This window comes from Cetorhinus maximus, chromosome 24 (assembly GCF_964194155.1).
Source record: "Cetorhinus maximus chromosome 24, sCetMax3.hap1.1, whole genome shotgun sequence".
In the NCBI taxonomy this organism is placed as follows: Eukaryota; Metazoa; Chordata; class Chondrichthyes; order Lamniformes; family Cetorhinidae; genus Cetorhinus; species Cetorhinus maximus.
In genome coordinates, this window is record NC_135902.1 from 49,872,869 (window position 1) to 49,896,556 (window position 23,688).

Genomic DNA, 23,688 nt, shown 5'->3' on the forward strand with positions numbered 1-23,688 from the left:
TTTTTTCCAGCAATTGAAATGATTACAGTTCAAATAAACAAATAGCTCTCCTCCAATGCCTTGCTGGTCATTTAGCTGATGTCATGTGATTTCTTAGAAAAGGCATGCTTGCTCCAGTGCAAGGATAATAGATAATAGTTCACAATAGATAATAATCAGGTTTTAGCCAGATTATTTTCAAACAGTAGGCTACTGAGGAATTCAGAGGGTGACATATAGTATAAAATGCCAATTTGCAAGAATAATTTTGCTTTAACAGCACAAGTAGTAAGTAGCAACAAGAAAAACTGATGAAATTCTAAAACAGTGATTTGAAAGTTGTTTTCATTAAAATATTCGTCAATTTCCTACTGCTGTAATTTTCTGAATTTTTAAAATATCTAGCATAAATCAAAGAAAAGCTGTTGTGCAACCTTGCTGTGTGGCTACTGTGTTTTCTATGTTAAAACAGGGACTATGCTTCAAAAGTGAAGCACTATGGGACATACTGAGGCTGTGAACGGCGCTGCATAAATGTGTCGCTCTTTAATTAAATTGAATTATTTTCCTCTGTTGTTTTAAAATACATAATTCCATATTGTACAAGGATTTTTCCAAAATTTATGGAAAATTCAGGTTATAAAAATCTGGATATTCAATGGACCTTTCATTTAAATAAAATAAGCTTTTGATAGTTAGTTTCTACTTACCTAAAAGTAACCAAAAACAATTTAGATATGTAATCTACTGATTTAAAAATCCTTATCTTTATGTTGATATTTCTGATTTCACAATATGTAAAATAAGAAGGAAAAGTGCAATTGCTAGAAGATTGCAATGAACACAGAAGGTTCTGAAAATATACACAGGTCAATGACAATTTATAACATTTCTGTGAATCAATAAGTAAAACTGAAAACAAATAGAAACGAAGAAGTGTTGTATTAAGTGCCAATAACATATTTACCTTTTCAGGTATTGTCAAGAATTGTCTTTGATAAATGAGGAGAGATGGGAGATCTCAGTTATGATTGGAACAGTACTTACATGAATGGGCATATTTCTTGAAAATTGTCTGAAGGTGAAATTAAATCCTGCAAAAGTGATCAATTTGGCCAGTATCCTAAATGATCACTAGAACTAACTGATCAATATATCAGAAGGCTGCGATCTCTGCTGTGTGTCAGCCTCTCTTTACTGAACAGCTGCTCAGAACTTTATAAAAACAATCTTAGTGCCTTTATTTTGTTCTAATGAGTGCACACAACCCAAAACTAGCATACTGATTGCAGCACTGCTCAGCTAGTTAAAGCACAAGTCAATGTTCATTTGTAATACTGTTGTTCATTCATATATTAGATTGTGCAATTTATCACTGTTAAAATAGGCTATTGTTTTTAAAGAATGGGGAAATGCCTTTCAGCGATCAATACAGCCAAACTGAACTGATCACTATAAACAATTGTAACAAAAGAAAAAGTAGTAAAATTGACATAGGAAAAGAACTTTCATTTGTACAGCACCTTTCACAACCTCAGGGCTGCTCTAAATGTTTTAGTCTGTGAAGTACTTTTCAAGTGTATTCACTGGGCTGCATTTTACGTGCCCCCACCAGGCATGTTTTTGGTGGGGAGGCATGTAAATTGGGCAGGTGCCCACCCCACCGCCTTCCCACCTACCCCCAAGCTCACCCCCATAATACAGTACGGGCGGGGAGGCGGGGGGTTTGGCAGGTGCCGAAATTGCCATTTTTAAATAGGTAATCAAGGGTAAATTAGGCTTATTACCATGCCAATTAACCCTGATCATCACTGCCAATGCCATAAAATAGTTGGCCTGGGCAGTTAGGCGGGAGTGGACAGACCGATTTAAAAAAATTCTTCCAAGGGCGGGAAGGAGGGGGTGGGGGTTCTATCTTCGGGGGCTGCCCTTTCTGATCGGGAGGCGGCTCCCTAAGATAGAAATCCCCTTTTTTCCTACCCGCCTGCTGCTTTAAAACACCACCCCACCCCACCCCAAACTGCCCAAATCTTCCCTGACCAAGACCCCAGACCTACATGTTTCCGGGGATCCATTGGGCCTTCTTCTGCTTCCTCGTTGCAAGCTGGCAGCATTACTAATGCTCTCTTGCCACTGCCATGATTGATAGAGCTGCCGGCCAATCCAATTGGCTGGCAGCTCCCAAGGATAGGACTTCCTCTCCAGCGAGGGATGGAAGTCCCACTCTGCCTGTTTAGCCCATCCACAGTGCTTTGTGGCTGAGGGGTGCGCCAGTGTGGGGCGGATTTTGCTTCTTGGGTGGGGGGAGCCATCCACCACCCCCCCCCCCACCCCCCCCCCCCACCCCCCACCCCCCACATAATATTCTGCCCACTGTTATAGCACAGTGAAACAAGGCAGGCAATTTGTGCATTGCAAGGCCTCTAAAACAGCACCGAGACAAGTTACCATCTAATCTGTTTTAGCGATATTGGTTGATGGATAAACGTTGTGTCCAACATAACAGCAGCAGATGGGTTAAGGCTTTGCAAAACAGATCTTCATTGTTGTAAGTGACTAATAGCAGCGGTCAGTATAATAGGATTCCACTGTAGTTTCAATATAATGCAAACCATTATTGTGCTTCCTGCACATTATTTTCCTACAGACGTTACACACATTTTTTCGGTCTTGCTGGCTCAAGACACTATTTCAAAACTAAATTTCCTTCTGAATTGTCTGTGTTGTTCCTGTGTGAGTGCAGCAGTATCCTTTCTACAGCACTGTCTAAATTCTTAACCCCTCATTTTAGTATCTTTATAATTTATTATCTATAGCAAATAGAAAGTCACATTGTAATGTTCCCATTTGACTGGTGAAGCTTTATCTTGTTCACTAAGTTCAATTCTGCAAAGCAATTTACTTATTTTTATACCTGTGTGCCTGTGCACACGACAGAACACAAACCTCTTTGGTTAATTTTCTATGTTTAAAATTAACTTCCTTCTACAGTCCTCAGGCTTTTAAAACCCTAGCTCGTTATTGCCAATGTCAGGAAGATATAGTGATTTTCACAATGTTATTGGAATTTATTGTAGAGTAACAGTGGGCTCTGTGTCTATGGGTGTGTGTGTGAAACGTAATTGAATTAAAGGCAGCTGGTCTGAAGACTTTAATGTAACAGGAGATAAGCTAGGTTTGAAATGTTAAGTAGGTAAGCATAGGAATAAAGGGCACATTTGCATTTTTAAATAAACCAGACTAGTTTGAATTCAAAAGAGGGAATGAAATATTACACCTAGCCAGGAGAAGTTAAGAAAGTGTGTTTATTTTTCCCAAAGATTTACTGGTGGAATTGGTACTATGATAGATTTTATTACTGGAGAGGTAAAATTCCAAAGACATCGTGAAACAATGGGAATTTGCATTCAAAGGGAAAGGTTGTGTGTAAGGGAAGGCATTCTAAGATCTAAACCATGTGTGAAAAAGCCTCCAGCATTTCAGCCTCAAGCTGCTGTCTGCAAAGAAGTGAAGTTAAGAAAACTCACTTTGAATTGGATTATTCAGGGTATCATGTTTCTTTGCCTGAGTCTTTTAAAATTTATGTGTCTTACTGTTGCCTTAACCAAAGTGTAACTGGGAGTTAGATTAACAGGGGATTTAGAAGTTATCAAAGTAGTAATTTGTAGATCTATGTATGTGCTTGAAATCATTTCTTCTATTAATAATGGTTAGTTTAGTTTTGTAAGAAACTTATAAAACTTGGTGGCCTTCTTCTACTGAATTCAAAGCCTGCATCCTAAAATAAGTACAAATTGCAAAAATAGTTGTGGCAGCTGCTTCAAGTTCCTCCCTGGGATTTGGGCAGCAAGGCATTTACCATCCGCCTGCCATAACAGCCAAATTGCTACTTCATAATGTACTTAATTTCCCACTTTATTCTTTTCAACCTAAGTGGTATAATGCACTTTAGGTCTTGTCTCTTCATCTGCATTTCTCAATGATAAGAATAAGCATTTCTTTTTCAAAAATTTTCTTTCCTAGGTTACATACTTCAAGGGAAAGTAAAGTTTCAGGATGCTTACTCCTCCAATGTATAAGTTAAAATACAAAGCAACATATCTCCTATCTGTTGTCAACGTCAGGAACATGTATCATATATCAAAAAACTCTAATAAACTTGTCAGACGCTATTTCCCTTTCATAAAGCCACGTTGGGCTTTGCCTAATCATATTATAATTTTCTAAGTGCCTTGTTAACACCTCCTTAATAATAGATTCCAGCATTTTGTCACCGAGTATATTCAAGGCTGGGATAGATAGATTTTTGGACTCTCGGGGAGTCAAGGGATATGGCGATCAGACAGGAAAGTGGAGTTGAAGCAAAGATCAGCCATGATGTTATGGTGGAGCCGGCTCGAGGGGCTATTATGTCCAATCTTATTCCTATTTCTCATGTTTTAAGATGCACATGTAAAAATTATTGCTTCAGATCTATACTCAAAGCTGTTCCGACACCTCGTTGGGGCAATCGAAGAGTAGTTGGTTTCCATCCCAGGGTTTTAAAAGGTGAGAAAATCGTAGATGCCCTAACTATAATCTTCCAAAGTTCTCTTAATTTGGGAGCCATTCTTTTAGATCAAAAAATTGCACATGTTACTTTGCTATTTAAGAAAAGTGACTGAAGGAAACCAGGGATTTATCAACTAGTTAGCCTAACATCTGTTGTCAGAAAATTGCTAGGGTCTATAATAAAGGATAAGATGACTGAGCATCTTGAAATTTTTCAGCTGCTTTGAGAAAGCCAGCATGGTTTTGTAAAGAATGGGTAATGCCTGATGAATCTGATTGTATATTTTGAAGAGGCGACTAAAGTAGACTGGGGAATGCCTATGGATGTTATTTATATGCACTTCGAGATGGCATTTGATAAATCCTTCATAAGAGACTGTTAGATAAAGTTGAAGCGAATGAACAAAAGCAAATTATTGACCTGGTTTGGAAATTGGCTGAGTGGAAGGGAACAAAGTTGGGATAATGTTCAGGCATTATAATTGGTAGGATGTGACAAGTGGTCCAGCAAAAATCTGTGTTGGGGCCTCAGCTATTCACTGTATTCATTAATGACTCAGATAATGACATAGAAAGCCACCTATCCAAACTTGCCGACGACACAAAGATAAGCTGTATTGTAAGCAGTGTAGATGGAAGCATAAAATTGCAAAGATATGGTAACAAATTAAATAAATGGGCAAAACTGTGCCAAATGGACTTCAATGTAGGCAAATATGAGGTCATCCACTTTGGATGACCTAAAAGAATAGAACAGGGTACTTTCTAAATGGTGAAAATCTTGAAACAGTGGATCTCTAAAAAGACTTAGAGGTCCAGGTACACAGATCATTAAAGTCATGAATATCCTGGAAATGATCAAAAAGGCTAATAGAGTGCTGGCTTTGAGATTTAGAGGAATAGAATACAACGGGCAGAATTTTTGCCTTGGTGGGTAGGCGGTGCCCGACCTGCCCAAGCGTGAAATGACATGTGTTGACTTCGGGCATGTGTCCTGACGTCAATGCGCAGTAGTTCGGTCGGTGGGCGCAAGCGGGAATCAGCAGTGCGCCTGCCGACAATTAAAAGGCCTATTAAGGCCATTAACGTATCAATTAACTTAAATTTTTCACTGCCCATCCAACCTTACAGTTGGCGGGCACGTGAAAAGGCCAAGTGGCCTTTGCATTTTTTGGAAACCTCATCCACGGGCGGGATGAGGTTTCCAACATCAAATAAAAATAAAAGAACATTTTAAAAATTTCACTTATAACATGTCCCTACACATGTGACAGAATCACATGAGGGGACATGTTATATAACATTTTTGAAATCTTTATATATTTTTAAAAACTCTTCATCTCCCCGAGGCAGCTCTGTGCTTCAGGGAGATTCTGAAGCGCGCATTCATGCGCATGTGTGAAGTTTGTGCTTGCCCCATTTGCCCTAGTTTCAACTCCCCCCTCCCCGGACAGGCAGGGATGAGCGCTGCCACTCACATTTCACGCTGGGCAGGCCTCAATTGGCCCGCCAACATGAAATCGCCTTCCCGCCTTGATTGCGGGTGGCGGTCCGCTTCCTGGCCGCACCTGACCACCACCACCTGCTCCCGCTGAACCCGCCCGCCAAGTTCTAAATTCTGCCCAAGCCCAAGGGTGTAGGAAGTCATGCTTCAATTGCATAAAGGCCTGTTCTGCAGCAAGCAGTTCAGAGCAACAAGGGCTGCAATTTCATTCTGAGTTTGGAACCCCAGCTTTGGATGCATTTTCAGGTCTCCATCCTGTGTTGCGTCAGACTCTGATGTAATTTTTGACAAGCAGGCCAATTTGTGGTCAGGCTGCATATTTGCTGTTCAATTAAGGATGGTGGACGATCTCTTGAGGGTGGAGGGCCAATAGGATGCTCTCCAGCAATGACTGTCAGTCATTGGAACTGCTGATATAGATAGGAGAGAGACAGAGAGAGAGGGCACCTCAAGGTGAAAGCACCCTCTGAAGACTTTTTAAAAACTTAAAAAATAAAAAGAGGCTGCCAGGTCATTGTGGGGGTGGAAACTCTGCACAGCTGGTTTGTGGCCACAGTTGTGGCCATTTCACAATCGTAGCCTTGGTGGATGAGGGGGTTTGATAGTGATAGTTTGAGTGTTGGCTCCTTCGTTTAGCCTCCATTCATTGGCTGGGATTCAGGCTCAAGAGGGGGCCTGACAGCTGCCAGGAAAATTCTGGTTGGCATCTGCACAGTGCACTTAAATAGGCCCATCAAGGAGCTTGTTTAAAAATGGCCTTGAGGTGCGAATATGCCGACAAACTAGCATGCCAGCTGGTGGCAAGAAATTGCGGGCCCATTTGCTTCTGTTCCCGCTTTCACGCCTGTTTAAAAATTTGGCTTCACACCTTCAGGGGGATGTATTGGCCTTGGAGGGAGTCCAGCATGGATTTACTATAATAATATCTAGACTCCAAGGGTTAATTCATGAGGGGCGATGAAACAAACTAGAATTTTATTCCCTGGAATTTAAAAGATTAAGGGGTGATATGTTCGAGGTTTTCAAGATATTAAGGGGAACAGATAAGGTAGATTGGGAAAACCATTTCTGCTAGTGGGAGTCTAGGGCAATGAGGCAAAGTCTAAAAATTAGAGCCAGACCTTTCAGGAGTGAAATTAGGAAACACTCCGCCAAAAGAGTAGTCCAAGTTTGGAACTTTCTTCCGCAAATGGTAACTAATGCTAGAACAATTGTTAGTTTTAATTCTGAGATTGATTGATCTTATGTAAACCAAAGATATTAAGAGATATGGAGAAAACGTGGGTACATGGAGTTAGGTATAGATCAGCCATGATCTTATTCAATGGTGGGACAAGCTCAAGGGGCTAAATGGACTACTTCTGTTCCCATGTTCCTATGCACTAGTTTTTCCAGGGTTTGGTACTTTGGACTAGTTTGGAACCTGTTCTGAACATGCCTGAGCCAGCAAAAGCTAGGTCTAGAATTATTTAAAAAGGATCTGCCAACCAAAGTCACTACATATGACTGCAAAACCATAAAAGTTCCAATCCAGATGCTCATGTTTTCTATTTCCCTCCCCATCTCTCTTGAATAAGATGATTTAATGCGGGGAACATTTATATAGAGCCAGCAACCCTTCAGCACCTTGCCTAAGTAGCCATTCTTCATGTGTTACCTTAGTTAGAGTATGTTGGAAGGCTATCCAGTTGTTGGGCATCACAGGTAAGCAAAATCCTGTCTTCACCTGGCATCGTCACATGTTCATGTTCCAGGTTAGCAGCTGACTTAGCTAACTCCCTCTTACCCATTCAGCCGAGCAAAACAGGACGTTGAGATCAATCTCACCATCGCCACTGCTTTCTTAGTTGGTATCATCCGTCTCTTTACAGACTAGGGCTAGAATTTTCCAGTCCCAAATCAGACAGGAATGGAGCCAGGCAGGAAAACAAAATGGCCATTTTCCCGAGGGCAGGACAGGAAGTGGGCCCAGAACAGCCCCACTCCTATTAACACCTCACTTACATTGTGGCAGGTTCATTAAGAACCCTTCTCCGGAAAATTTTCCAATTTTCTGAGAGGTCGGGGTTCAGCAGCTGTTGGGTTTTGTATCAGCTGCATAGAGGTGGGAAGAGTTTAAAAGGTGAATAATCTTTTAAGCACTTTGGATTGCTTTTATATTTTCAGTTTACACATCTGCTGAGATTAGCTGAGGTCAGCCTGTTTATTTGGGGGATTTGTGGGCTCTTGATTGCAATCCAGATTTTATAATAGGACTTGTGAGTTCATATATTTACAAAGTGAGTAATGGGGTGGGGATGGGAGGGGCAGAGGGTTGGGGGGATTCTGGAAGGTGGGGTGTTTAGATGAGTGGGGGTGTTTCGGTGGATGAGGAGGTGGGAGAAAAACACTTAAGTTTTAAAATACTCTTAGATACATTTTGAGGCCTTCCCGATACAGTTCAACATTCGTTGCATATCCATCCTAATAGCTGAGCCAAGGTATTTGGGAACAGACAAGCACGGAGATGGACTTTTAATTGGCTCACTCTGAAATCGGCCCACCTCCACCCCTACCTCGGGTCTGCCTAATTGGGCAGCAGGTCTGCCTCCAGGCCAACTAAGGCCCTGAAGACTGGCAACCTCGAGGCGGAGGTGGGAATGCGATTCTGGTTCGGTCTCGCCTTCCGATTCCCACCTCCCATGGGAAAATTCTGGCTTAGGAATCAACTTAGGGCATATCTTCTCCATATGGTTCAGTGCAGTGCCATAGTAGATGATGCTTTTACCAACTGAACAGCCAGGATAGCCCATCTATTTATTTTTGAGTCTATGAAATAAAGGAAAATGTAAAAAGTAATGAATCTTGCTTTGGTGTAAAGAGAACACACAGGCCATACATAGCTTCTGATTTTTATACACACTTGTTACTAGAAATGACATAAACCAGACATTTCCAAGTAGTTGTTTCTATGGGCTGCATAGGTGCATATCACGTCGCCTTGCAACCCATAAGTAAATATAATTCAAGTTGCATTGTACTGCATGTGTTCTAATTTATCCATGAACTAAGACAACAGGACTAGGAAAGGCCCTCTCTAACTTCCAAATCAAATTGGGCAGTTCACCAAATATGGTCGTAACCCAATGTATGCATTCAGTCCTCTAGTAGAAGCGCATCTGTAGGGACATTAGATAATAATGTTGGCATAAGAATGTGATCTGCTTTTAGGCCTAAGCTAACAAAGACAGGAGAAGCTAGTTCAGACATAGAACAATAAAAATGTTAAATAACAGCTACCAGTTTATCTCAGGGTGACTTGCCTCCCAGTAAGTTTGTTAATTCATTGATGAGAAACAGTCCCTATTGGTGCCAGTCAAGTAGCTTGCCCAAGTGGGCATTTATTCAAACATTAACCTTGATGGTGTTGGCACCATTGATGATATATTTAGTGCTCCTACTGCTGCCCCAACTAAAACCTCAAACTAGCAAATTCAGCAAAGGCTGCCAATCACACCTCAAACCTTCCTGGCCTCAATGTTTCAGCTACTCACTCTCTGAGCCACTGGTGGAACTGTTAACAATTCAGATAATATTGGTCCTCAAATAAATCAGAATTGGATTCTATGTGAAATAACAAATTGAATACTTAAATGACTACTGCTTACCAATTTTAAATATTCAATTAAGTATTTCACAATTCAACTACCAAACAAAAGTAAAATAATGCACGGAGTACTTACCGTGTATTCTGTATCATGTCCGAACCAATAAAAAAGCACATAAAGAGAAAGATAAAGAGACACAGTAAATAAAGGTAGTTTGGATTTATTATTCACCATGAACATTTTAAGTACATATAGCAGTTTAAAGACTACAAGCTAAATATTATAAGCAACTGGTCATGCAATCAGATTACTCTGAAGAAAAGTGCAATCCAAAACATCATTAAGGCTACCACACATATAGCTTGGGGAAGGGAACAGAAAAATCCTAAACACTCATCAAGGTCTGTTTTATATGTTTAATTTCTGATTGGTTGGTTATTACTTCTACAGTCATGATATTCTGCTCTGTTTGTCATCAACATGGAAATTTAGTTGTGATTCAACAAATTCACTGCTAGGTGAGTAATAAGATGTACACAATACTTAATTCAGACCTTTTTATTCAACTTTTGATTTTGTTTTCATTTGAAAGCACAAGTTCTTTTTTCTCTGGATCATTCACCAATTTTGACTAATATGTGGAATAGACAGCCTAATTCCAGGCCTCTGCCAATGTCGCTACACATTTGCAGTCAGAAACTGCATCAGAGCAGCCCAGAGGTCATCCTCCTACAGGTTACCAATCCGCAACAACATGACTCAGATTGAGAATTCAGCAATATGGGGGTACATCGAGGGGGTTGTGGATCTCCAACAAAGTTCTCCATGGCTAAATGTGTTGAAACTGCTATGAACTGTTCTACCTCCAAGTATAGTTATACTTTTGGAAAGTCAGACTAAGGGTACTAGTTGCTCAGGTCTACAAGCACGTTGTCTTTATTATACTTTAATTTCAAGAAATGCGTTCATCTGGTCCTAGAATTGTAAAAATAGAAAAGTTAAATCAGGAATAGTGATGGCAATGCTGTCCATTATTATACATCTGAAATCCAATTAAATACTCGAAGGACCAATAAGTAACTGCAATAAAAATGGTAACTGAATTCTCAAGTAATCATAAATAAATTATAACAGATTCACTTATGGCTGAGAATCTTTCCAAAGGGTGGATATTTTGATTCTATGTTACAATTCTCAAAGGAAGAAACAAAGAGGTTGATTAAATACCACAGGCTGGCTCGACTCCAGTGAATAAGTTATTTCCTGCAACATGACAAACATGCCAGTTTTATTTTTCACTGAGTCAGTGTTTTAAACTTACTTTTGCTTGACTAATTAGTGTTGATCACGACACTGTGGAGAACCTTCTCAGAAGATCTCCTTAGCCTAACAATATGTGAGACAATAACAATCATTCTGAGTTAATGAATGTCTCTCCCAATATCACTTCCTCTTCTCCATGCTATTTCTGATGTACTGTCTATAGTGCTCGCTATTTAAGTATTGTAAAGTGTGCAGGAACTGCTTTCAATGCAAAGCACTATACTTTCATCTAGTAATACACAAGTCATCCACAAATGAATTTTGATGACTGATTGGTATTGAAGACTGAAAACGCTGATCAGTACTGGCTACATAAAGGGACACATGGAGTCATCAATGAGCTGTTGAGGTTGAACCCTGGGAAAGTGGGTCCTTCCTGCAGTTGCAGTGGACATTCCATTTTTTACCTGATACTTCATCTTGGTCAACACACAACAGAAATTTCAAATTTGAAAGGTGTTGAATTGTATAGATTTGTGCCCACAAGACTAGTGTTCAGTTCAATTATAGCCACAAGACCTTTCAACTGCTTTCCTCCAGCTGAGTTCAAGTCCAGATATCTATTTGGATTTTTCACATCACAACAGGAATTTAGATTGGCAAATGAAGGTCAATCATATTTTTATTCTGCAGTCTCTTCCTTTATCTCAAGTAACAACCATGACTGATGTCCTATTTTTTTCCCTGCTCCATTGTAACCAAATCACTTCTTTCACCTCTCATTGTTCAGTTACAATGGTGTGTAGTCTTTCTTCACCTGCTTATTGCCTTGCTCAATTCCTTTTACAAATTCTAACTGCAGCTCTTCCTAGAATCTGCTTTACCAAGTATAACCCACCCAGTATTTTCTCATCTTTCCCCCCAAAAAGTAGATACAATTCTTGATTTCCTTCTGCCTTTTCATTCCTTCTGCGTTGAAGATTTCAGATTGTCAAGCACTGCTTATATGAAGATATGAGAAAGTTAAGGGTGTCAGAAATAAAGTGATGTCTCTCAGAACTGAGACTACTATGTTAGGTAATTACCACAATCTCATTCACGATATTCGGCACACAATATTAGGTACAAACCTACAAGGTGACAAGATATATTTGAATGTGCTGCGGGCTATAAAAGAAAGGATTAAAACTGAATATCAGAGTGTCACAGAACAAACTACAGATATATGACCCGACAGACTTGTGAGATGAAGAAAACGCACAGAATTACCTAGGGATCATGAAATGATTGCTTCAGGGGAACTAACATAACAATTTATGTATATCAAAACTGTATCTTAGTAACGCAAATTCCAAACTATCTCCAGGGTCTTAAAAACAAAACCAACTCATTGGGCAACATTGTGACACATTTATGCTCGACCATTGTGCTTTAGGAGAAGGAGTTTGTCATTGCTGGCACACTAAATTCCCTTTTTAAGCCACTGAGGTTATGAAGGTTTCCCCAAAGGAGAAAAAGAATTGGAAACAAAATCAAAAAGTGAGTCTTGCACTTTATTAGGCTGTAAGAATAGCACTGGCAGAATGGTGATAGCAAATTACTTTCCTGCTGTCAACAACAAAAATGTGCACAATCCAGGAAATGAAGAACAAAGGATTGGCGGGGGTGGATCAGCAGGAGGGGGGATCAGCGGGGTGTGCATGGCGGGTAACTAAATAACTTCAAATCAATGGAGCCAAAAATCATGCAAAAATCAAGTGTAGAGGATTTGGTTACATTTTGGTATTGATTGTGACTGGGCTTTGTGTGCAAATCGACATCGAGCTATTTCTTACAATTACTTTCCTAATAAACTACAAAACCATGACTAAAAGTCTTATTGTTTTAAATACCAATAAGTAAATAAACTGCATTTTTAAAGTGTCCAACAGTACTGTCTTAGAATGTTCTCGAACTAGATCAATGAAAATTGATTAAGGTGAGATAATAAGGGGCATGCAAGGAGACGGGCAACTACACCAGAGGTGTCAGCTGTGGCTCAGTTCATAGCACCCTCACCTTTGAGTCAGAAGGTTGTGGGTTCATGTCCCACTCCCGGAAAAAAAAACTGTGAATGTACTCGAAAGAGTTACATCTTAATTTTTGAGGTGTCAGCTGTGGCTCAGTTCATAGCACCCTCGCCTTTGAATCAGAAGGTTGTGGGTTCATGTCCCACTCCCGGAAACCAAGAACTGTGAATGTACTCGAAAGAGTTACATGCGATCTGTTGATAACTCGAAAGAGTTACACCAGAGTGAGATGGAGACCGAGTGAGTAGTGAATTAGGCTCATATGGGAATTCAGTGCTTGGGGGAAAAAGAGGTGTCGTATACATTAGAACAATTCTAAGTCGGGAACAGGAACAGTTAAGCTGGGTATAAACCTCACTTTTGAAGCTGAGTTTAAAAAAAAACGAACAGGCACATCACAGAAAAACCTTAAGTTCATTGGTTGGTAAACTGTTGTTAGGGAGTGTCTTTAAATAGCTGTAAATTAGAAAGCATATTATTTTTAAAGAAGTAGCCACTTGGATTTGAGGAAGAAACACTAGGAATAAGGGGAGGTCTGGGCCAGTAAAGTAAACAGAAGTAAAATAAAGTTAACGTAAGGGAAGTAAAGTTAAGACATGGCAGGACTGCTCAGTCATGTGGAATACATGTCCTGTAATATGTGGGAAGTCGTGGACATGACTGGTGACCTAGACGGCCACATGTGCAGGAAGTGCTGCCAGCTGCAGAAACTTGAGCTCCAGGTTTCGGAGCTCGAGCGGCGGCAGCTAGAGTCACTGTCGCACATTCACGAGGCTGAGAGCTACGTGGATAGCACATTCAGGGAGGTGGTCACACCGCAGGTTAGGAGCATAGAAAGGGAATGGGTGACCATCAGGCAGTCCAAGAGAACCAGGCAGATATTGCATGGGGTCCCACTCATTAATTGGTTTTCCGTTTTGGATGCTGGTGAGGGCATTGGTTCATCAGAGGAGTGCAGTCAGAGCCAAGTTTGTGGCACCATAAACGGCTCGGCTGTACAGGAGGGGAGGAAGAAGAGGGGAAGTGCAATAGTGATAGGGTATTCGTTAGTTAGATGAACAGACAGGTGTTTCTGCGGCCATAGACATGACTTCCAGGATGGTATATTGCCTCCTTGGTGCCAGGGTCAAGGATGTCACCAAGTGGCAGCAGGAGATTCTTCTGGGAGATGGTGAACAGCCAAGATGTGGCCCACATTGATACCAATGACTTAGGTAGGAAGGGGGGTATGGTCCTGCAGATAGAGCTTAGGGAGCTAGGTAGAAGATTAGCAAGCAGGACCTCAAAGGTGGTATCTCTGGATTACTCTCAATGCCATGTGCAAGTGACTACAGAAATAGGAGGATAAGGCAGATCAATGCCTGGCTAGAAATTTGGTGCAATGGGGAGGGCTTTAGATTCCTGGGTCACTGGGATTGGCTCTGAAGGAGGTGACGCCTGTACAAGCTGGATGGGTTGTACCTCAACAGAGCCGGTACTGAGTTCCTTGCGGGGCGTTTTGCCAGTGCTGTTGGGGTGGGCTTGAAACTAACTCGACAGGGGTGTGGGAGCCTGGAGAGAATATTAGAGAGTAATACCAAGGTGCACAAAATGCTGGGAGAGACAGATAGCACTAGAATGGAGCACAGTAAGCTAATAGGCGGAGTTGAAGTAAGGGAGAAAGTAATGAAGTCTAAATCAGGGTTATACTGCATGTATGCAAATGCATGGAATATAGTAAATAAGATTGCTAAGTTACAGATGCAGGTCGCCATACGGAATTATGTTGCGGCGATAACAGAGACCTGGCTCAAGGAAGGGCAGGACTGGGTGCTAAATATTCCTGGGTACAAGGTGTTCAGGAAAGATAGGGCTGGAAGAAAAGGAGGAGGGGTGGCTGTATTGGTTGAAGAGAGCACTGCAGTGCTGGAGAAAGAGGATGTCCCAGAGGGTTCAAGGACAGAATCAATTTGGCTAGAGCTAAGGAGCAAAAGGGGTGCAATTACATTGCTCATTGTAGCGTATAGGCCACCAACTAGTGGGGAGGATGTAGAGGAACAAATCTGCAGGGCAATTACAGAGAGGTGCAAACATTATAGAGTTATAATGGGGGACTTTAATTATCCGAATATAAACTGGGATAGTGGTTGAGTAAAGGGCAGAGAGGGGCAAGAGCTCCTAGAGTGTGTTCAGGAGAATTTTCTACAGCAGTATGTGTCCAGTCCAACAAGAAAGGAGGCACTGCTAGATCTAGTTCTTGGAAATGAAGTGAGCCAAGTAGATCAAGTGTCAGCGGGGAACATTTAGGAGACAAGGATCATTGTATCATTAGGTTTAGGATGATGGTAGAAAAGGACAATGGGCAATCTACAGTAAGAATAATTCACCGGGGGAGAGCCGATTTCAATGGGGCAAGAATGGAGTTGGGCCAGACAGACTGGAACCAAAGGTTGGCAGGACAAACTGTAGCTGAACAAGGGACGACTTTGAAAGAAGAAATGGTTTAGGCACAGTCAACGTATATTCCCTCAAAAAGGAAAGATAGGGCAAATAAATCCAGAGCTCCCTGGATGAAAAAGGAGATAGAAATTAACATAAATAAGAAAAAGTGTGCTTATGACAGGTGTCAGGTGGAAAATACAATTGAGAACCAAGCTGAATACAGAAGGTTCAGAGGAGAGGTAAAGAAGCAAATAAGAGAAGCGAAAATGGATTATGAGACAAGACTGGCAGCCAAAATAAAGGGGAATACCAAAGTCTTCTACAGGCACAAAAATAGTAAAAGGGTGGTAAAAAGAGGAGCAGGGCTGATTAGGGACTAAAAAGAGGACTTACACATGGAGGCAGGGAGCATGGCTGAGGTGTTAAATGAATACAAGCATAGGAACAAGGTGCAGGAGTAGGCCATTCGGCCCTTTGAACCTGCTCCGCCATTTAATAAGATCATAGTTGATCTGATAGTAACCTCAAATCTGCATCCTGCCTACCCCTGATAGCCTATCCCCTTGCTTACCAAAAATCTATCCACTCCTATCTTAAAAATATTTAAAGACTCTGCTTCCACTGCCTTTTCATGAAAAGAGTTACGAATTAGGAATCAGGAGCAGGAGTAGGTCACTCGGCCCCTCGAGCCTGCTCTGCCATTCAATAGGATCATGGCTGATCTGAATGTAAGCTCAACCCCACATTCCTGCCAACCCCCGATAACCTGTCACCCTCTCCCCTTGTTAATCATGAATCTACCTAGCTCTGCCTTAAAAATATTCAAAGACTCTGCTTCCACTTCCTTTTGAGGAAGAGTGTTCCAAAGACTCTCAACCCTCTGGGAGAAAAAAATTCTCCTTATCTCTGTCTTAAATGAGCGACCCCTTATTTTTAAGCAGTGACCCCAGTTTTAGATTATTCCACAAGAGGAAACATCCTCTCCACATCCATCTGTCAAGACCCCTCAGGATCTTATATGTCTCAACAAGTCACCCCTTACTCTTCTAAACTCCAGCAGATACAAGTCTAATCTGTCCAACCTTTCCACATAAGACAACCCGCCCATTCCAGGTATTAGTATCGTAAACCTTCTCTGAACTCTTCCAACACATTTACATCCTTCCTTAAATAAAGTGACCAATATTGTACACAGTACTCTAAATGTGGTCTCACCAGTACTTTGTACAACAGAAGCATAACATCCCTACTTTTGTATTAAATTCCTCTTGCAATAAATGACAACATTCTATTAGCTTTCCTAATTACTTGCTGTGCCTGCATACTGGCTTTTTGTGATTCATGCACTAAGACACCCAGATTCCCCTGCATCTCAGAGCTCTGCAATCTCTCACCATTGAGATAATATGCTTCTCTTTTATTCTTCCTGCCAAAATGGACAATTTCGTATTTCCCCACATTATACCCCATTTTCCAGATCTTTGCACACTCACTTAACCCATCTATGCCTTTTTGTAGCCTCCTTATGTCCTCTTCACAGCTTACTTTCCTACCTATCTTTGTGTCATCAGCAAATTTGGGAACCATCCCATCCATCCCTCCAGCTAAGTCATTTATATAAATTGTAAACAGTTGAGGTCCCAGCACTGATCCTGTGGCACACCACTCGTTACATCTACACTTTGCATCTGTCTTTACCATGGAAGCAGATGGTGACAGAGGAGGAAACTTTGTCACTAGAAGAGTTCAGATTTGATAAGGAGGTGGTACTGGATAAACTGTCAGTACGTAAAGTTGAGAAGGTACTGGGACTGGGTGAGATGCATCCAAGGATAATGAAGAAAGTGAGAGTGGAAATTGCAGGGGCACTGGCCATAATCTTTCAGTCTTCCCTAGACTCAGGAGAGATGCCAAAGGACTTGAGAATTGCAATCATTACGACCTTGTTCAAAAAAGGTTAAGGATAAGCCCAGCAATTACAGACCAGTCAGTTTAACTTCGGTGCTGGGGAAGCTTCTAGAAACAATTATTCGGGATAGAATTAATAAACACATGGAAAAATGTGGGTTGATGAGGAAGAGCCAACATGGATTTCTTAAGGGGAAATTGTATTTAACTAACTTGCTGGAGTTTTTTGAAGAGGTAACAGAGAGTGTTAATGAGGGTAATACTTTGACGTGGAGTACATGGACTTCCAAAAGGCATTCGACACAGTGCTGCACACCAGACTTGTGAGAAAAATTATAGCTTATGGAATAAAAGGGACAGTAGCAACGTGGATACAAAATTGGCTGAGTAATGGTTAATAGATATTTTTCACGCTGGAGGAAGGTTTGTAGTGCAGAATTGGGACCCTTGCTTTTCCTGATATATATCTTAATGATCTGGATCTTGGTGTGCAGGGAAGAATTTCAAAGTTTGCAGATAACACAAAACTTGGAAGCATCATAAATTGTGAGGAGGACAGTGTAGAACTTCAAAAAGACATAGACAAGTTGGTGGAGTGGGCAGATAACATTCAACGCATAGATGTATGAGGTGATTCATTTTGGTAGGAAGAACATGGAGTTCTTCATGCAGAAGAAGAGGGACCTGGGTGTATATGTGCATAAGTCATTAAAGGTGGCAGGATAGGTGGAGGGAGCAGTTAAGAAAGCATACAGTATCCTAGGCTTTATTAATAGGGGTATAGAGTACAAGAATATTTGTACTTATGCTGAACTTGTACAGGACACTAATTAGACCTCAGCTAGAGTACTGTGTACAGCTCTGGGTGCCACACTTTAGGATGGATGTGAACGCATTGGAGAGAGTGCATAAGAAGTTTACAAAAATGGTTTCAGGGTGAGAAACTTCAGTAATGAAGATAGTTTGAAGAAGTTGAGGCTGTTCTCCTTAGAGAGGAGAAGGCTAAGAGGAGATTTGACAGAGGTGCTCAAAATCATGAGGGGCTGGACAGAGTAGATACTTTGCATTTCTGAAACACCATTACATATACCAAACAAAGCATAGTATTTTAACACAACTTACATTTTACACCACTCTTGCCATGATTGATGGGCAGCATATGTCAGGTCAGGATACAAGGGTTGAATGGAGAAGGCATTTCAACCCATACAGTATATCCTGTGGTTTAGGTCATTCACACTATCTTCTGTATCCCTCTCTGCCTTGGACCGAAGTCCAGATTTTAATAAGGGTCCACTCAAAAGGTTTTTGTTTTAATTGAAATGAATTTGCTTGATTACTTCTTTTTGTTCTCCCTTTCTAAGGAGCGTGACTCATTCTAGGGTATGGTTCTTTGGTAGCCCTCCAGTGCCTTGTCCAAACTACTATTATTAATTGTGAGCCTAAAAAACAATGAGAGAAAGGAGCTTCCAAGCCCCAGTAGTAGAAAAGAACTGAATTAGGGAGAAACTGTTCCCGCTCATAAAAGAATCAAGAACGAGAGGGCGCAGTTTTAAAGTGATTTGCAAAAGAAACAAATGTGAGGTGAGAAAAAACTTTTCACACAGTGAGTGATTCAGGTCTGGAATGCACTGCCTGGAAGTATGGTGGAGGCAGGTTCAATTGAGGCATTCAAGAGGACATTAGGTGATTATTTAAATAGAAATAATGTGCAGGGCTAAGGGGAAAAAGCAGGAGAATGGCACTGAGTCATAATGCTCATTTGTGGCCAGTGCAGACACAATGGACTGAATGGCCTCTTTCTGCACCGTAACAATTATGTGATATTCTCAGGTAAAACTAATCAAAACAAACACATTATTGAAAGATTAATTTGTTCAGATTTGCTCCATTAATTAATGCTCTGTGTACCTGTAGGTGTTACATCAAAGAAAGAAAAGGATGGAATCTTAAATAAACTCATCATTTGGTTTTAGAAGTGACACTTGGAAACTGCAGCTTAGTAACTGTGACAGTCTGTTCTATCAGCTCAGTAAGAAGTGCTCTCTCTTTCTACAATAATTTGTATGGCAATTATGTTAAGACAGATATTGCTAGGTTCATGCAAAATGCATTTCTGCGACACCATTACATATGCTAAACAAAGCAATGTATTTTAATACAACTTACATTTTACACCAAGCTGTGTAGGATAGATCGGCATGATTGATGGGCAGCATATGTTAGGTCAGGATACAAGGATTGACTGGGAAAGGCATTTCAGCCCATCCAGCATAACCTGCGGTACCTTCTGTACCCCTCTCTGCCTTGGACCAAAGCCCAGATTTTAATAAAGATCCACTCAAAGCTTTTTATTTTAATTTAAATGAATTTGCTCAATTTCTTCTTTTTGTTCTCCGTTTCTAAGGAGCGTGACTCATTCTAAGGTATGGTTCTTTGGTAGCCCTCCAGTGCCTTGTCCAAACCGCCATTGTTAATTGTCAGCCGAAGAGACACTGAGCTGCAAGGAGTTCCAAAGCACCAGCAGTAAAAAGCGCTGAATTAGCACACACAGTTGCAAGAACAAGACAGCCAATAATCCAGCAGCACTGCAGAATGGTATGCCATTTAGTTGTGAGATCTATGCAGGTCTATGCTTAGAAGTTCACAATCTTAGCTCTGACATCAATAGAGAGACACCTGCACACAAAATAGGGCCTTAGGGAATTAATTTTTCCCAGGTCACTTCCTAGAGCAGGCTCAGGATCTGTTTGATGAAAGCACCCTGACGGAAGACCATGGGCTGTTGGTGGTGGTGGCAGGGGCTCTCACCTGCCAGCTGTGGGGGAGGAGCTGGGAGGGTGGAAAGAATGGAGAAGGGAGAGAGAAAGGCTTGTCAGCAGCAAGGGCAGGTCAGGGGATGGCTCTCAGCAGCTGACCCCTGCCCAATGCTGGGTCCTTCAATCAGGCACTTTGAACGAAGGACCACCCCTGGGAGCCCGAAAGCAACCCTACATGGGTTTGCTTGTTAAGCTCCCCGCAGAGCAAGCCCCCTGCCCATTACTAAGTTAATACCAGCGGCGGCAGGATGAGGCCTTTAAGTGGGCATTAATTGCTCACTTAAGAGCCTCAACTGCCAGCAGAGCAGAAAGGACTCCATGGGTCTTCCTTCTACAGACTTAATTGGGGTGGAGGCAGAAAGGTGGCGGGATCCACACCTGCCACCCTTCTGCCTGAAAATATTGGTAGGAATAACCACCACACAGTCCTTGTGGAGACCAAATCCTGTATTCACACTGAGGATACCCTCTATTGTGTGGCACTACCACCATGCCAACTAGGATAGATTCAGAACAGATCTAGCAGCTCAAAGCAGGAGTAGGCAATTCAGCCCCTCAAGCCTGCTCTGCCATTCAATAGGATCATGGCTGATCTGATTGTGGCCTTAACTCCAGCTTCCTACTTGCCTCCACCCCATAACCATGAACTCCCTTGTAGATTAAAAATCTGTTTAAGTTCTAAACACATTCAATGACCCAGCCTCCACTGCTCTCTTGGAAAACAAATTCCAAAGACTAATGACCCTCTGAGAGAAGAAATTCCACCTCATCTCAGTCTTAATGGGAGATTCCCCCAGAAGGGGAAACATCCTCTCAGCGTCCACCCTGCCAAGCCCCCTCAGAACCTTAAATACTTCAATAAGGCCATCTCTCATTATTCTAAACTCCAATGAGTATAGGCCCAACTTGCTCAACCTTTCCTCATAAGACAACCCCTTCATCCCAGAAATCAGTTTAATGAGCCTTCTTTGTACTGCTTCCAATGCAACCATATCCCCTCCTGAAGTAAGGAGACCAAAGCTGCACACAGTACTCTCAGTGTGTCTCAGCAATGCCCTGTACAACTGTAGCAAGACTTTCCTACTTTTATACTCCATTCCCATTGCAATAAAAGCCAACATTCCATTTGCCTTCCTGATTACTTGCAGTATCTGCATGAGGGTCATCAGCAACAGCAGAACTAAAGGCAACATGGGAAAACACTTTTTTTATCACAGCGAGTAGCTAGGATCTGATATGCACTGCCGAAGATGGTGGTGGAGACAGGTTCAATTGTGACTTTCAACGGTAATTGGAGAAGGACCTGAAGATAAAAAAAAGATGTTGGGTTACAGGAAAGGGCGGGTGAATGGGCTTAACTGAATTGCTCTTGGAGAGAGCTAGAGTGGACGGGTTAAATAGCCTCTTTCTGTAACTAGAGAGAGTTGAAGTTAATTATATTTAACGACAAAATCAACAAATAAGCATGGCATGACATTATTGTCTTCTGGGCTCTTAACAAAGCACCCTGTGTAATCTGAAAGTAATCTTCTACTGAACACTACAGCAACAAAAATGGTCTTGTGTCAGATCCAATGTGCAATGAATGATTTCCACTGCACACAACTATTTTATTTCTACACCCATATTCACATTTTAGCAAAAATCTAATTATCCATTGAAAATTAAGTGTAAGTTATCAATTAGTTAAATCATTTTGAATGCATTTGATTCATTAAGAAATTATTGAACCAGCATCATCTTATTAAAAATGTCAAGGCAAATGTGAGTGACAGCTGTACTCTCAATTTTTAAACTATGCCAACAGGTACCGACAACAACAACAACTCCAAGGCATTTCACAGGAACATTACAAAACAAAGTATAACACCGAACCACATAAATGTTGTTAATCAGGTGACCAGAAGCTTGGACAAAGCGGTAGGTTTTAAGGAGTGTCTTAAAGGAGGAAAGTGAGGTAGAAAGGTGGCGAGATGTAGGAAGGGTATTCTAGAGTTTGGAGCCTAGGCAACTGAAGGCCCAGCCACCAATGGTGGAGTGATTAAAATTGGGAACGCACATGAGACAAGGATTGAGGAGTGCAGATATCAGAGGGTTGTGTGAGGTTGGAGGAGACGACAGAGGAAGAGAGGGGTGAGGCCGTGGAGGGAATTGAAAACATGGAAAAGAATTTTAAAGTCAAGATGTTGCTTGACCAGGAGCCAATGTAGATCAGTGAGCATGGGGTAATAGGAAACAGGACTTCCTGCAAGTTAAGACACAGGCACAGGCTGCAGAGTTTCAGATAGCCTCAAGTTTCCGGAGGGTAGTATATGGGCAACTAGCCAGGTTGTGTTGTAATATTCACATCTAGATGGCATAAATGAGAGTTTCAACTGCAATGAGCTGAGACAAGGACTAAGTTGGCCAATATTATGGGTTTGGAAATAGGAGAACTTAGTGAAGGCAAGAATATGAAGTCGACAGCTCATCTTGGAATCAAATGTGACACCAAGGTTGCGAACAGACTGGCTTAATCTCAGACTGTTGCCAAGGAGAGAGGTGAAGTCAGTAGCTTAGGAACAGAATTTGGAATGGAAACCAAAAACGGCTTTAGTCTTCCCAATATTTAATTGGAGGAAATTTCTGCTCATCCAATGTTGGATTTCGATAAACAGTCTTATAATTTAGCAACAGTGGAGGAGTCGAAAGTGGCGATTACAAATCTTAGTTACATCATATTGAATATCCAATTATCTCACTGACTCTAGAAAACAACACTAAAAGTCATTGTGAGGTGTATCATACATCTGCTGATGTCATAATGTTGTAAAATGTATTTCTTCATATCATTAGCTAGCCACTGCATTTGGCTTGTGATGCCAAATGCTATTTGATGCCAGTTTCCTGGGGCCCTATTTAGCATATTTTACTGTTATTCCTCCCCATGCTCTTTACTGATAGAATCTGAAATAGCGTTGTGATATAATAACACTTTGTTTTGTTTCCTATGTATACAGTAGCACACATGACAGCAACTGTTCAATCTCTCTCATTTTCATGGTAACCTAGCAACATACTTTCATCCCAAAGTACTTTCAAAAACACAACAAAATAGTATACATTTGAAAAACACGTAAAATGAAGTATTAAGGAATTACAGAAACCTAAAGATGCCATAGCATTGTTTGTCAACTTTTCCAGGCCCTATTCAAAATATCTGGTCCTTTGCCTATGGCTGGGATTTTCTGTGCCCACTGGTGTCGGGCATGTCCAGGTAGCGGGCGATCGAGGGGGTCGTCCAACCCAACTGTTTGCACCTCTTTTGTGGCTACGTTCGCTGCTGGGTGTCCCTGGAGAGGAAGCATGCGGTATCCACTGGCACCGTCGGGGCCTTCCGTGATCGGCAGGCACCGCGGGGACTGGGGTGTTTTATCGACCACTTTAATCACATTTTGAATAGATGTAAGTTTCCTTTGGGTTCTGTTTTTTGTTATTGCAGTTTCTCTTTAAGGGGCTGCTTTTACTTTGTCCCTGATTTTGTTAATTTAGTTTAATTGTTTGACTCAAAAGAGTTACATCTTCTTAACTTTCCTAACCCTGCCGTT

General features: G+C 41.4%; 1 protein-coding gene across 1 annotated transcript in view; it reads right to left on the bottom strand.

Moving 5' to 3' along the window:
- LOC144667590 (cytoplasmic phosphatidylinositol transfer protein 1-like) overlaps positions 1-23,688 on the bottom strand; it is a 283,402-nt gene that overhangs the window by 81,651 nt on the left and 178,063 nt on the right. The window contains exon 4 of the mRNA XM_078529012.1: positions 9,757-9,764. Coding sequence (XP_078385138.1) covers positions 9,757-9,764 — 8 coding nt within the window. The remainder of the gene's footprint in view (positions 1-9,756; positions 9,765-23,688) is intronic.